The sequence below is a fragment of the Dermacentor andersoni genome, chromosome 6, assembly GCF_023375885.2.
Source record: "Dermacentor andersoni chromosome 6, qqDerAnde1_hic_scaffold, whole genome shotgun sequence".
NCBI classification, from domain to species: Eukaryota; Metazoa; Arthropoda; class Arachnida; order Ixodida; family Ixodidae; genus Dermacentor; species Dermacentor andersoni.
Genome location: NC_092819.1, coordinates 137661516 through 137674864, shown reverse-complemented (window position 1 = coordinate 137674864; position 13349 = coordinate 137661516). Strand labels below are relative to the sequence as shown.

At 42.1% G+C, this 13349-nt stretch overlaps 1 protein-coding gene across 3 annotated transcripts in view; it reads right to left on the bottom strand.

The window, feature by feature from the left end:
- The window catches only part of LOC126523557 (protein MMS22-like), a 152225-nt gene that overhangs the window by 66563 nt on the left and 72313 nt on the right, over positions 1-13349 (bottom strand). For all 3 annotated transcript variants that reach the window (XM_050172154.2, XM_055066917.2, XM_055066918.2), the window contains 5 exons: positions 13246-13321; positions 11344-11462; positions 10508-10564; positions 4533-4643; positions 3274-3326 (listed from right to left, as the gene is read on the bottom strand). In XM_050172154.2, the coding sequence (XP_050028111.1) occupies positions 3274-3326; positions 4533-4643; positions 10508-10564; positions 11344-11462; positions 13246-13321 (416 nt within the window). The remainder of the gene's footprint in view (positions 1-3273; positions 3327-4532; positions 4644-10507; positions 10565-11343; positions 11463-13245; positions 13322-13349) is intronic.

The following is a 13349-nucleotide window of genomic DNA, read 5'->3' as shown; positions in this document are numbered from 1 at the left end:
CCACCAATGCTCATCATTCTAAATGACTGGCCTTCTTACATCATTGGTAGCTCATTTCCATGACATTTCTGAGTCTGCTTTCTATGTACTCATGCCAAGAAGTGTTAAAAGTTGTCTGTTATTGCTGCAGGCCTTTCCTAATGACCTTGTCCTGTTTTCAACTATGATTCCTTAACATTTCTGGGGAAAGCTGGCTTCGATAAAGTGACTGACTGATTGAATGATTGATTGTTTATTCACTTATTTATTTATTTATTTATTTATTTATTTATTTATTGAGTTTTCACATATGCATATGAACGAGGCAGGGTAAAAAGTCTAGAAACAGCTTGATAGAAAGTTAAATACTTACTTATATCAAGAATTTCATTCTATCGAGGTTTAACTGTACATCATTATATGTGCTATTAGCATAGATAAACTATCCAGTACATGAAAATGCATGTCATTGTTATGGGGGGAAGGCCATAGTCAAATGCTGCATCCAGTTCAATTTTTGTCATGCTCATGACTTCATGTCATGAATCTCCAGATAAGGCTCTATTGTGGACACTGCACCATTTCTTTCGAGACGAGACCTAGGCCTGACGTGTGCAAAGTGGCACTGATTGCCCCAATTTACTTTCTTAACATGACCCAAACTTCATGTTTTACTTAAGAAACTGAAATGGAGGCAATGAGCCTAACATTCTTGATAAAGCAAAACAGTTTTCCTCCTCAGTAAAAAAAAAAGCAGCTAGTTCAAAGCATACGATTATTCAGTCAAAAACACCTCTCGCTTTCGTCGTCTGCTGCGTACAAGCTGTCCACTGCTTCATTAGCTAGGGTGCATGTCACCGTGAAACTGAATGGTTCGTCACATATCGGCGCCAACACGTTTGCTTCCTGCCTTGAGACAGCATAAGCGATCAATCAGTGGTGAAGAGCACGTGTTGCAGGTCACGTTATTGCTCTCTTGTGAAATGCATGCGACTCAGTCCAACTCGACTGGCTGAGAAGTGGTCGAATGCCACCGTGAGTAATGCGCGCGCTACAGGTATTAGCTCGCATGGCGCAAGCGCCGGCGTTGCCATCTCTTGTTCGCTTCACTGCTTACTCGCACCATGTGATACATCTTTAAAGCACCACCTTGCATACATTTCTTTAATTAACTACAAAAGCCTCCGTAGTCATAACTATTGATGATGTGAAGTCATTAATCTTGATTACAATGCAAATGCAGCAGTGAGAAGTGCAAAAAGTTGTGGAACGTCTGTAATGTTCACCCAATATAATTTAAAATCAACAAATTTTAAAAAATATTAGCTTCTCGACAGCCAATCAAAGAGCTAACATTGTGGATAATGGCTGTAATGGCTGCTGTGCAGCCGCCATGTGCGTTGAGAATAGAGCCTCAGGAGGGAGCATCTCTTGAACGACATAGGCTGGCAATGGATCGAGGTAATAGCTGCTAAGCTTCCTACTGTCCTTTGCCTCTCTGAATCTTTCACTCTTATTATTTTTCATGTTTCCATTCATATAAACATCTTAAATGTTTATCTTGTCCCGCTTCCTGCCCACTGTTTTTTGATGCAACAGCTTCTGCAAGCAGATATTCACCGTGCTTATTGTATATTTTGCCACAAACAACTCACTGTTCTGCTTTTCCTTCCCCACATTTTCATATTAAGTTTAACCAATAGAAGTAGTATGGCTTTATGTTAGTGACAAATGTGGGCAAGTTAGTAAGGCACAATCACCACAGCTTGCAGCGTGCCAATATGGAGCAAACAAAAACAAGACACATGAAACACACACACTGAATTAACCAAAGAAAGAAGTAAGGTAGTGTCAAATTACCACAGAGTGACTGTATCGAGATGGAAATCACTCCCTTCTTTTCATTGCATATGTTTTCTCTGTATAGAGTTAATTGCGCAGCCCTTCTACTGTTGTGTTCGTGAAAACACAACATACTTCATGACACCAAAGAACTGTTGGCACAACCTTCTTGCTTCGTAACAGTCTAATATATTGCGCAGAGGTGACCGATTTGCTAAAATCAGCTTCGCCGCAATACACCCGAGCATGCGGTAAAGCATATGATTGCCGGGAAGGCGGTTTTGGTTGTGTATGCGACTATGCAGGCAATTTTCGGCCCAATTTAGAGTGTAGCTCTCAGGCGCTTGCTGCTGCGTTAAGCGTTGCCGTTCATTGGCGTAACTGAGCGAACGAGCACAGTGAAAGATGTAAGAGAAAACGTGGAGTGCAGCTGGGGATAAAAGACAGCGCGAGGAGGAATACGGAGGAGGAGCGTATGGCAAAAGGGTGAGGAGAAAAGCGAAGTGCCGCACGAGACATGCTTTACGGCGGCGACCAGACATGCGGCGAGCATATCCACTGATACCATATTTGAAAACAAAGTGCTGGCGTGGGCTTCGGACCCACTGCGCATGTGCTACTCCGCCTGCGCCGCCGCCGGTAGAGAATGTGCTTCGCGCGAGCCATGCATTCCTGTGTTCGCACTTTTACGCTACAATGTTTAGCTTAGCCAGCTTAGCTTAGCTTTATCCTAGCTTATGGGGGTAAGAGCCATTGATGAGCCATTGTTCTGCCCCGCACCACCCCTGGGATTGGCCCACCATTGTTTTCTACTGGGCCGCATGTCACAGAATATCCCATGTCGGTGTCAATGGGGCCAGATAACGCTATCAAGTTCCACTCTTAAAGGCTACGCTTAAGCGTCCTCCAAGTTTTTGTTAAAACCGGTAATGCTATAAGTGGGTTCAACTGCACTGCTTTTTGTCTAGTTAAAATATTTGGATGTGTGCACCCTCTGCTTTTTTCATGCAACCCTATTATAATTACCGGTTATAACAATGGGGTTTTCTTGGCACTTGAATATTGTTATAAGCGAGTTGGACTGTAACGCCATACTCCGGGGCACAGGCAAAGGAAGGCTTTGCTCTAAAAATCCACACTGGCATTCCCCTCAATGTCGCCTTCAACACAGGTGCACAGGGAATATGGCAAAGACTACTGTCATCATGACGCAGGTGTGGCTGCTGCGAGTGTGATTTGAATATGGTGAGACTGGTTCATTAAGTGAAAACAAAATTAAGCAAAGTGAATTATCAGACAATCACTGTTACGATGGATTGTAGTTACACACTGATACGGTCAGAAGCAACCTCGGTGCGCAAGTTATCTGTGGTGCCTTAAGATGATCCCTACTACAATTGAAAGTCGCTACAGAAGATCGACAGAAAGTGAAAATTTCAACCACGTTCTCACCAGATGACTTGGAATGCTTGGACTCCACTTGAACCGGTAAGAAAATTTTCATTCTGTAGAAGAAAGAGACGTGCTATGCAGACTGGCTGCCTCATACGTAACACGGTAGCTAGCTGGGCGAGTCGTTACATCTGCATTATTACTTACAGTGTAAACGAATGAACGTGTTACGTCTTCCTTCTTTGTCCCTGTTGATTCGTTCATGCTGTAAGTAATCATACCTAGTAGTCTGATACCAAAGCTGTGCACGTTTGTAAGTCATGTTGGTCACTTACTTTAACTAAAAAGTTGAGCCCACTTAATTTAATTAATAAGTGGATCTTGTTTTTTTATTTAAGAAGTATATATGAATTTTTTAGAATATCTGACATTTATGAAGAAAAATTTTAGGCATGTCAAATAATCCAAGACTGAGAATGCTTTAGTAGTTGCTTCATTCCCTTGATTTCCCCACAACTCTTTTCTTCTACCAGGCAGTTATCCATCAAAAGGACTTTAATGTAACTGATGTTTTGGTTCAGAAGCAAACTCGTAATCAGGGCAAGACATGACATTTCTCTCCCCAATTTCTTGCAACCCCTTGACTGGAAACACCACTAGGGAGAAACATTTACTAACAATTGTTCTTAAATATACTTTGAGTAAGCCACAAGACAAAGTGATAACTTGGACCAGCTGGTGCACATTCAGGTAACAGAGAAAACGACAACTGGACATAAGAACAGACACAAATAAACACGAACATTCATGTCTGTCACCAGTCTTTGTGTTCACCTGTTAGCACTGCTTACTTTAAGGCATTACTGACATAACATTTTCGTTTCTTGCGTAAAGTGAAAGGGCTAGACATCAATATCCCAGAAGAAACACTGGTAAGCCTCAGAGCACTCTAAACAGTTTACTATAATTAGCTTTTCTACAAGCCAGTTTCAATTATCTTTGCCAGGAGGTGTATGTTTCGTGAAGTTGTGACACAGAAGGTGGTCACGTCAGAGCAGAACATAGTGACATTTCAGCCCTCACTCCGGCTCGCTCAGTTGTCCACTATGCTGTACTTCGCACGCGTTTTGAAATAGTCATAGTAAAAGGTAAAACACAATTAATTACTTATGGCACCCTTAAGGAAGTGAGCTCCATAATCTAATCACACATTTGAGGGCTATCCAATAAAGTAGTAAAGACAGGCCAAAAACATGGCAAATTCAGATGCTGCCATCTTGTGGGAATTACGGCAAATAGCTCGCAACTCCTGAACATACCAAGTTCTTGAGGAAAAAGTCAAGCAGTGACTGCAGAAGATCGATGCTTGGCTCCCAGACCCTGTGCAGGCTTATGCAGGAACGGACAACCACTCGCATTAGTGCCTCCTTCTGTACATGCGGCAGAGTGACACATGGCAAATTGAGTCTCCGAGTTCCTGCTTGCCACTCTCATACACTCATGCATTCAACAAGGGTATACTGCAAAGCATTAATTAAAGCAACGCACGAAACAAGGAAAATAATTTTAAGGCCAACTGCTGCATTTTGCAAGTGAATGTAGCCGGAAAGCCTCAAATTAACACATTCTCTCCCAATTAAGTGAAATCATTAGAGGTGGACAAATAACTTTTTTGAATACAAATAGTCAAATGCTGATGCACATATGTACAGCAGGAATATTTATTTTCATATAGTTAGGTACTGTGCCTCTACTGACAGCTGCAAAAAGTGGCAGCTATCAGAAACAAAGAATGAGTTTTAAACACAAGATTGCTCAGTGCCATTAAAGAAACTGTACAAATAGCCTTTCAACATCTTTAGATCCTGATTGCAAAAGCGCTTTCCAAGCATTAATGGGTGGTGTATGACTAGCTTTCCAAACGAACTCAATAAACAGTTGCTGAAAAAAAGATCAGAAGTGCAAAAAGGAAGAACGAAATGCTGCTGAAGCAGTTGTGTGCTGCAGACACATGTAAAACAGGCCACTGCAAGGAAAACATCACTGGCTGTATCATAAAAGATAAAACTGCTACATGACTACACTGCCGAAAACACCGAATGACAGACTACAAGAAAAAAAAAACACATGAATGTATTCTTCCGCTGCGAAAACAAACAGAAAGCGGGCATTATCTATTTTGTTTCTGCAGTGCTCTGAAAACTTTTGTCTCTTCTGATAATTTGCGATACCACTTTATATAGCAGATGGACAACAGTAACAAGACTTTAACAGTTGGATTTGGTTACCACTTTTTGATATTTGAAAATACCATATAATGAATTTTTTAATATAAATGCGAAGAGTTAGAGGGTATAATATTCAATTCATATTCGAAACTTCGACTATTCAGCTACCCCTGGATATCATGCGTCTACAGCTGTTTATAAATAGCATGCATTCCCCAAAGAGGCCCTGAAACACTTTTCTACCTAATAATATAATAACCTCACTATTAATGTACAATGTCCCACGAATCTCATAACGAAAAAATTTATCCGAGTCCTTCAACTATAAGGGGAGTTATCGCACAGGCTTTCTCTCTCATTTCGACTCTGCTAGGGTGCTGGAAGCTGCACAGGGGAGAAGCCAAGAGGGCAAAGCCTCTGCCAAAAGTTGAGTGTTGTGGCGGCAAAAGAGCTTGCCGTGGCCTACACATCCTGTGGCACTCTGTGGGTGCTGTCACTGCCATCTCAGAGGTGACGTGCAGCAGACAAAGCTACGTGCAGCGCAAAGATGAACTTTCTTTTTGTCTTTTTTGAGATTGCAGACATATATATTAGTCATTTATTTAAGTAAAAAGTAGCAATTATGTATTACTGATAATGTTCTCACAATCACGAACTGCCAGTAGCGTTGGTCGGCCAACTGCTTTTGCTGACGACATTGCGGATGCAAGAGAAAGCGTCTGTTCCCTGTATTTGACACGAGATTGCAAATTCCCTGCTACATGCAGTGAAACAATATTTGGCTCACATGTTCGCAGAAGCCCCATAAACTAGGGGCGTGCGAGTACTCGAATGTCACAGAATCGAATTGAATAGTGAAAGTGCGAATAATTTGTGAACTTGAATAACACATGAACTTGTCGCGACTCTCGAAATTAAAGATTTTTTGACAGGGGGCAAAGCACGCTGAACCCAGCAATGAAACAGCGCGGATGGTGCCTGCTCTTTATCGTCGGCACCGGCTATGCACAGAGTGGTGATCGAGTCCTGTGATGTGCGGTCCTTTCATCTGTGTCGCGCAGATTCACCTGTTTCGCGCAATAACCCAACAGCCGTGAAGCTGGTTTAGCCCTTCTATATTTTGGAGAAAACTGGGAAGCATAACTCTCTGTGCAATAAACGAAAGATTTCCACAAGAAACAGGTCCACTGTTACACTGAGAACCTCACTGGCATTCAGTGCAACACAGCGTCACTAACTCATTAGTTTCAAAGGAAAAAAAAAAGGCCTCGATTCTATTCAACAGAAATTCTATTGATAAAGCAACATTTTCCAGGCCTTCATATACTAGAACTGTGCTGTAATCAGTGCTGGCACACTAATCTGGTGTTTCGTTTAATAAGAGTAGACCATACTGCATATCTTGATTTCCATGCAACTACGTTACCGATAGCTTGCTTCATTTGTGTTATGCAATTCTAGGAAACTCCTGAGCATGGGCGGCACCGTGTTTTCTCGCCTGATATTTGTAAGCATTAAGTTTTGTGAAATATTCATTGAAGTGTGCATGCTAAGTCTCCTTCTTGCTCCTCTTAAGCCGGATGGGAAAGGATGGCACGCGCCACTATGCTTGCTCCAGTTTAGTCTCTGCTTCTTGCGCATCTTTTCTCGCCATTTCTAAAACACACAACATTACGGCAGCTAGCGATGTATCGAACCTACCCCTTTGGCTCGGGTTAACCTGAAAAGCAGTCCACGGAAGTCAGAAATTTTGTTGGAAACAACTGTTGCGCGGTTTTTAGAGTTTGAATTCAGATATTTTTTACGTTTAAATACATAGGAGTATGCCGTGAAAAACAGAACAGTTAAAATGATCTCTCACTTCGAATAAAGAAGTTTCAAATTATCAGAATTTTACCTTAACTAAAACAAACATAACTCATTGCATTATTCAAAACTGTATTGTAATTCACTTGAAACATTAAATGTTGCGGTATCTCCTTAAAGTACTGTAGTATGTGCTTTAAATTTCATGCATGGTCATAAAGATTGACAGATCTACATATAGTGTCATGTCGCTGGAGTGGAACGTATTAAAATCCACCAACCCAACCATTACAATGCATTTATTCCTTATAATGCAGAGTCGAGCAGCTTCTGTGTATGTGTGCAACCCGAAAAGCAGTGATTGCAGATGTGACTCTGCGACCCTGCAGAATCGCAACACAAATTCCAGTCAAATAAATTCCATGACACACATGCTGCAGTGCGAAGCAAGTCAGTGTAACTGCCAGTCTGCAAAGTTTTGATTCAACAGGCACACTTAACTTACTACTAAGGGTTCTTCCAAGAGACTGGAATTACCTTTTGCTTTCATGTTAGATTACGATATGTTTGCCACCGAAGTTCCGTAAGTAAAAAATTTCTCTTACCCACTCGACATGGTGGCCTAGCGGCTATGGCGTTAGGCCACCATGGCCTAAGGTCGCGGGATCAAATCCTGCCCACGGCAGCCACATTTCAACAGGGTCAAAATGCAAAAACGCCCATGTGCTGAGCATTGGGTGCACATTAAAGGGCCCCTCACCAGACCCTATAGCAAATTTTGGTTATAGGCTAGAAGTTGTTACGTGTCCTCTAGGAAGTGTTCCGCTGCAAAAATTTTTCAAATGGGCGCATTATTGGCTGAGATATAAATATTTCAGTTCCGTTAACCCATGATTTCAGGAGGTGAGCTCCACTGCCAAGAGAGACACTCTCTCCACTCACCCCGTCTAGCCTCCACAACCGAAATTCCTTCCCTGCATTCTCCCATACCTGCGCTCGACGATCGCGTGACACATACGTCACGAGCCCTGCCTTCATTTTTTTTCCCCCTCACTTTTTTTGTGGCCCAGCGCACTTCTGCTGACGGCGTCACGCGCGAGCTGTTGTGATTGTCTCGTTTCGCACAACGCACGATTTTGCGCACTATGCACGAGGACATCTGACTAGTGGTATAAGTCTGTGCTACACGAATACTGAGGCAGACACAAGCGGATCACAGAACATGATTCCGCACTGAAACACGGTAGAAAATGACATGTTTTCAATGTCTGCACGTGCGGCTGCACCAAGTGGGAACAAGCAGACGAAACACAAGTTCATCTCTCTTGCTGCGGTGCGTAGTAATACAAAAATATGCAGACATTTGGTTTGTGTGTTTTATTATTTCTCTATGCTTTACTTTGTCTATTCAAGCAACATATTACGCAAATAACAGATGTTGCCTTGAATTATTCTCGTAGACACGTGTCACCACGAGCGATGTCATAGTGAAAACACATGTACGTAGGCACAATAGCATGTATACGTCATCCTCCAGCCTCGAACGTGGCGGCCACGAGAAAAAGGGAAAATGACATTTGGTTTGAAACTTCAGATCTTTCCGCTGCACGCAGCAATGTAATACCTTGCAGACACAATCATTATTGCGCAATGCATGCTCTGTGCTCGTCAGCTCAAAATGGCCTGGCCTGGTAAGGGGCCCTTAAGGAACCCCAGGTGGTCAAAATTAATCCAAAGTCCATCACTATGGTGGGCCTCATAATCAGATCATGGCTTGGCATGTAAAACACCAGAATGTATTTCTTTTTGTTAAGTTTCTCTTGAAGGACTCTCATTCATTTTTTTTCTGCCAGACAAGTAGGTGCTGCTAAAACATGCAGATCTTGCAAAACTAAGATTTGCATATTATGCCCTACCAATCACTTAGCAATGCTGCTTAATATTCCAAAGCAACAGCTTAATTAAACTCGTGGACAACTTTTCTTGGCTATGAAGCAAAAGCTACGGGGGTGGAGCTTCTGCACACGACTGTACTTGTACCCAATGTAGTCTGGGCGCGCTCGGCACCGGTTTCGGTTTTGCCAACCTTGCACAACTTTTTACTTTAGTGAAGACAGATACAATTAACTCGGCGTGAATCAATGTTTATTCAAATCAGATATTTACCAAGTTCTGAACAGCCAGCATCGCAGCCTGCGTTAGAGCTCCAAAGTAGCCATACGGCGTCGGTTAGGACTTGGACGTGCAACCGACACTGGCATTGGTAGAGCCGACATAGCAGTCAGCTCGCTCGCCTGTTTGTACATGCCAAAGGTTACATTTCCAGATCGGTTTGCTTGGTTTCCGTGAAGATGCTGCAAAGGCTCTTTTTGTGAGCTGCAACAGTCTTTTTTTGCTAAAGTTGGTCAACAGCCTCTCGGGGAGTTGATTGGCGGGACAGCAAGTGACGAACACTCACCAGAAGACATGGGCGTCATTTTGCACTTTATGAATGTGCAAAACATGCGATGGTCTTGGGTGTGCGAAAAGTCATAAGAGCAAACTAAAATTACAATAAAATACCAATAGCTGACTGATGAATGTTACGTATAATTTCAAATTAGCCGCTGTAAAAAACAAAAAAGTATTGTTTTCTATTTCCCACGTAAGAAAACGTGAACAAAACTGCGGACTACTTTCAGCAGCGGTGAAAGCGGCACGCTTAGTTTTCTTAGCTTCATAGCCAAGAAAAGTTGTCTATGAGTATGCAAAAGATGGCACAGTGGCGGGCTCCAAATTAATTTTAGCCCCTTGAGTAGTTCTTTAGCATGCATCAAAACTAAGTACACAAGTGCTTTTGCAATTACACTCCCATTTGTGCGGAATCAAACCTGTGACCACAGCGACCAACCAGCTCAACACCCATCTACTAGAGCTGTTACCACAATATAACTGGGCAAGCAGTGTTCAGAAGCCTGTACCAAAACAAACTGCTGTTAAAGAACATTGTGTACAGAACACCATGCTGCGGTTAAAAGCCTCGTACTCGTAGGGCCACATTTAGAGAAAGGTTCATTTTCATTTATTAGTATTTAATTTGCATTCCGTGTGTAATGGAAGCAGGACTAAACACAAATTTCAGCTTGCCATTAAAAGAAGTACTAAACCTAAAAAAATAAAAAAGAACTTGAAAGACGAGAAGGGAAAAGGGCAGATCATTACGAAAGTAGTCATGGCAACAAAGCAAGATCCTCAAGTATGGGAAGAAGTTCCATGCTTACCGGCTCGGCTGTCACGGCCATCACAAATTTCTGGGCTGTGGCATAGTTGCACTTTCCCTGTAGAGAGACAAATGCAAGCACATCAGGATGAATGTAGTGGCAAAGAGGTCACTTGTTCATGGGACAAGCTGGCTGAGATGTTATCTTTGCCGATGCAAAACTATACAACTTGGCGAGTAATTTCACAACCTTTCATCAGTGGTGAGATTAATGATATTTGCCATGAGAAGCTTATGGGCTATTAAGACGGTCTATGAGAGGTAAGAAACAAAATTCTGTGAAATGATCTAGACACCTCATGAAGATTCCTTGGTTAGCTTCTACGAAGCTTCTACGAAGCTTCTACGAACTATACTGTAGCAATTAAAGGACTGCTCATCAGCTACTAGTATCTATACTTAAAATAAAAATTATTTCTGCCAACATTATCCTTAATTGCTGCATGCTGTTCTTCTTTTGTTCAAATCAAATGCTGGGTAACCGTGGTGTTTCTCACCACAGCAGCAATTGCACTGGCATGCCGTGTTCAAATCTGCATAGCCATTGCTATAGAGTGAGTATCTCATAAGAAGAGCATCTACAAAACAGTGCAGCCTACAGGTGTTTCAAAATGCCTGGAGTGTGGTAAATCTTTTTTTGGTTATCTCTGTGCTCAGTTTTCAGGCCTACAAGCAGCACACAACAGTCAGCAGACATCTACTGTAGTTTTTGACCAATCAGTGGACTGGGATTCTGAAACATGGAGGTCTTCAGTAACTTCATAACATTTAGCAGGAGTGAAGACGTTTAGCACCAATCTTTACAATTTACCACAATGCTTCTTCGCTATACTATACCTTGGTGCTCCAAAGAGAATCCTTGCTGGCCTCTGCAATGGCACTGAGCATCCACAGGCAGAATGCAGCTCGGTCACTTTCTTCCACACTTACGGAAAATGAAGACAGGCAGAAGCCATCTGCAAGCACACAAGTGTCCGTTTACTACCTCAATTAAATGGCTGTGAACACATGTACACAAACTGTGCACAAGTATACGTGCAGTTGTAACACTGGTCAAAGCAACGCTGGAACCATGCTGAGTTAGCGGAAAGATGGCACGGAACCACACTTGCAAGCATAATTTTGCTCTTATCAGCCCATCTAAGGATGCCATCAATACATAATGCTTTTATCAGGCCACTAAGGTCACAGTGTTCCACCAATGAGGTCCACGCTGCGACCAGGGAGGCAGGACAGGCTCTCTCTGACTTGAATGTTTAAGCTTGAAGCAATACCTTGCACAAAAATCTTTAGCCTAGACGATAATGACCTACATACAGCTTAAAGCAAAATCCAAGCCAATGAGAAAGAAAATGAGACAAGACAATTGCCTGTCCTGTCACAGCGTTTTTCTCGGTATGTTCCTTTTCAGCTTTAAGCCAGCATTACTACAAACTAGCCAATCTTTGTGTACTTCTATAAAGGTGCAGTACTTTGCACAGTTTGCTCACTGAAAACATTCTGACATGCTTTTAAAGAGCTACATGATATTGAACCTGTAACTTTGCACTGCAAACAGTAAGCCTACCTGTTACAGTGCTGCAAATGTTCATTAAAAGCATAATAGTTCTAGAATGATATGCAACAAAAGAACAGAAGTCACAACAAACTGTAAGACACACTTACTGCTAAAACCAATACAAGAACAACGAAATAAACAAGAACAACACATCTTTCTTTGCTGTTGTCTTTTTGTAGGGGTGAACATGCCTTGTAACAGTACCAAGTAGGACAAGATCAAATTCCTTCTAAAGTCACAACAAAATTTACAGGACACATGTGCCTGCCTTGTACGCTTCTTTGTCACCTGCCTACTTTACAGTAGTCTGCATGGCTCACCGATATGGGAGCAATTTGCCCAGACAATCATGGCTGTTTCTGGTTTGCATGATCATCAAGAATTTTGGTATGGCCACCTGAATGCAATACAGTCAACTCCTGTTAATTCTACCCTGACAAGACTGATGAAAGTGATCTAATTATCCGGTAAGTCAAGTTAAACCAGATGCAGAAAAAAAAAACATCAAAACACATCCCATTAGGCAGTATTGGCCTGATTATAACATGCTCCCGAATAAAATACACACTAGCTTTCGCTGTGTCTAAGGCAAAAAACTTGCACAGAAATTACATTAAAGTTCCTAGACAAAGTAGAAATCCAATGCACACCCCATGTTTTAGCAAGAAAAATGGCCAAGGGTGTAAATGTGTTGCACAATGATGGCCGGTTTCCTAAAATCAGCTTCACAGCAATACAGTCATGTTATATGGTAAAGCATATGAACGCGTTCCGGTTTTGTATTCGATTGCACTGTGCAGGCAATTTACGACACAATTTCTTTTGAAAAAAAAAAAAAAAGCGCATAGAGGTACGGAAGGTACATGCTGACTGGTCAAGTTTGAATTATCTGGTGAAGGCTAGCCTTAGGATCGAAATAACAGAACTATGGACCCAGAGAACTGCATGGGTGCCAACTGGGGCCTTGGGTTGGGATTGAATTAACCAAAAAATAGAGTTAACCAGACCCAATCTAACGGAAGTCTACTGCAGTTGGTTAGAGGTAAGAAATGCAGTGAGAAATGAACCTCAAAGGCTATTTGTACACATGCACCAGATGGTTGTCATCACTAATCTATTCTCCTGCAGTGTGTACTGGTTTGTGTGCAATTTACATGCACGCAAACAAAACTTTCACTCACTGAGGTCCAGTTCAAGGTCTCTGGTGGACTGCGGGCAGACCACTTCAAGCACAAAGTTCACGTAGGTCCAAAATGCCTGATGGAAAAGAAAGGAAAGCCAGATA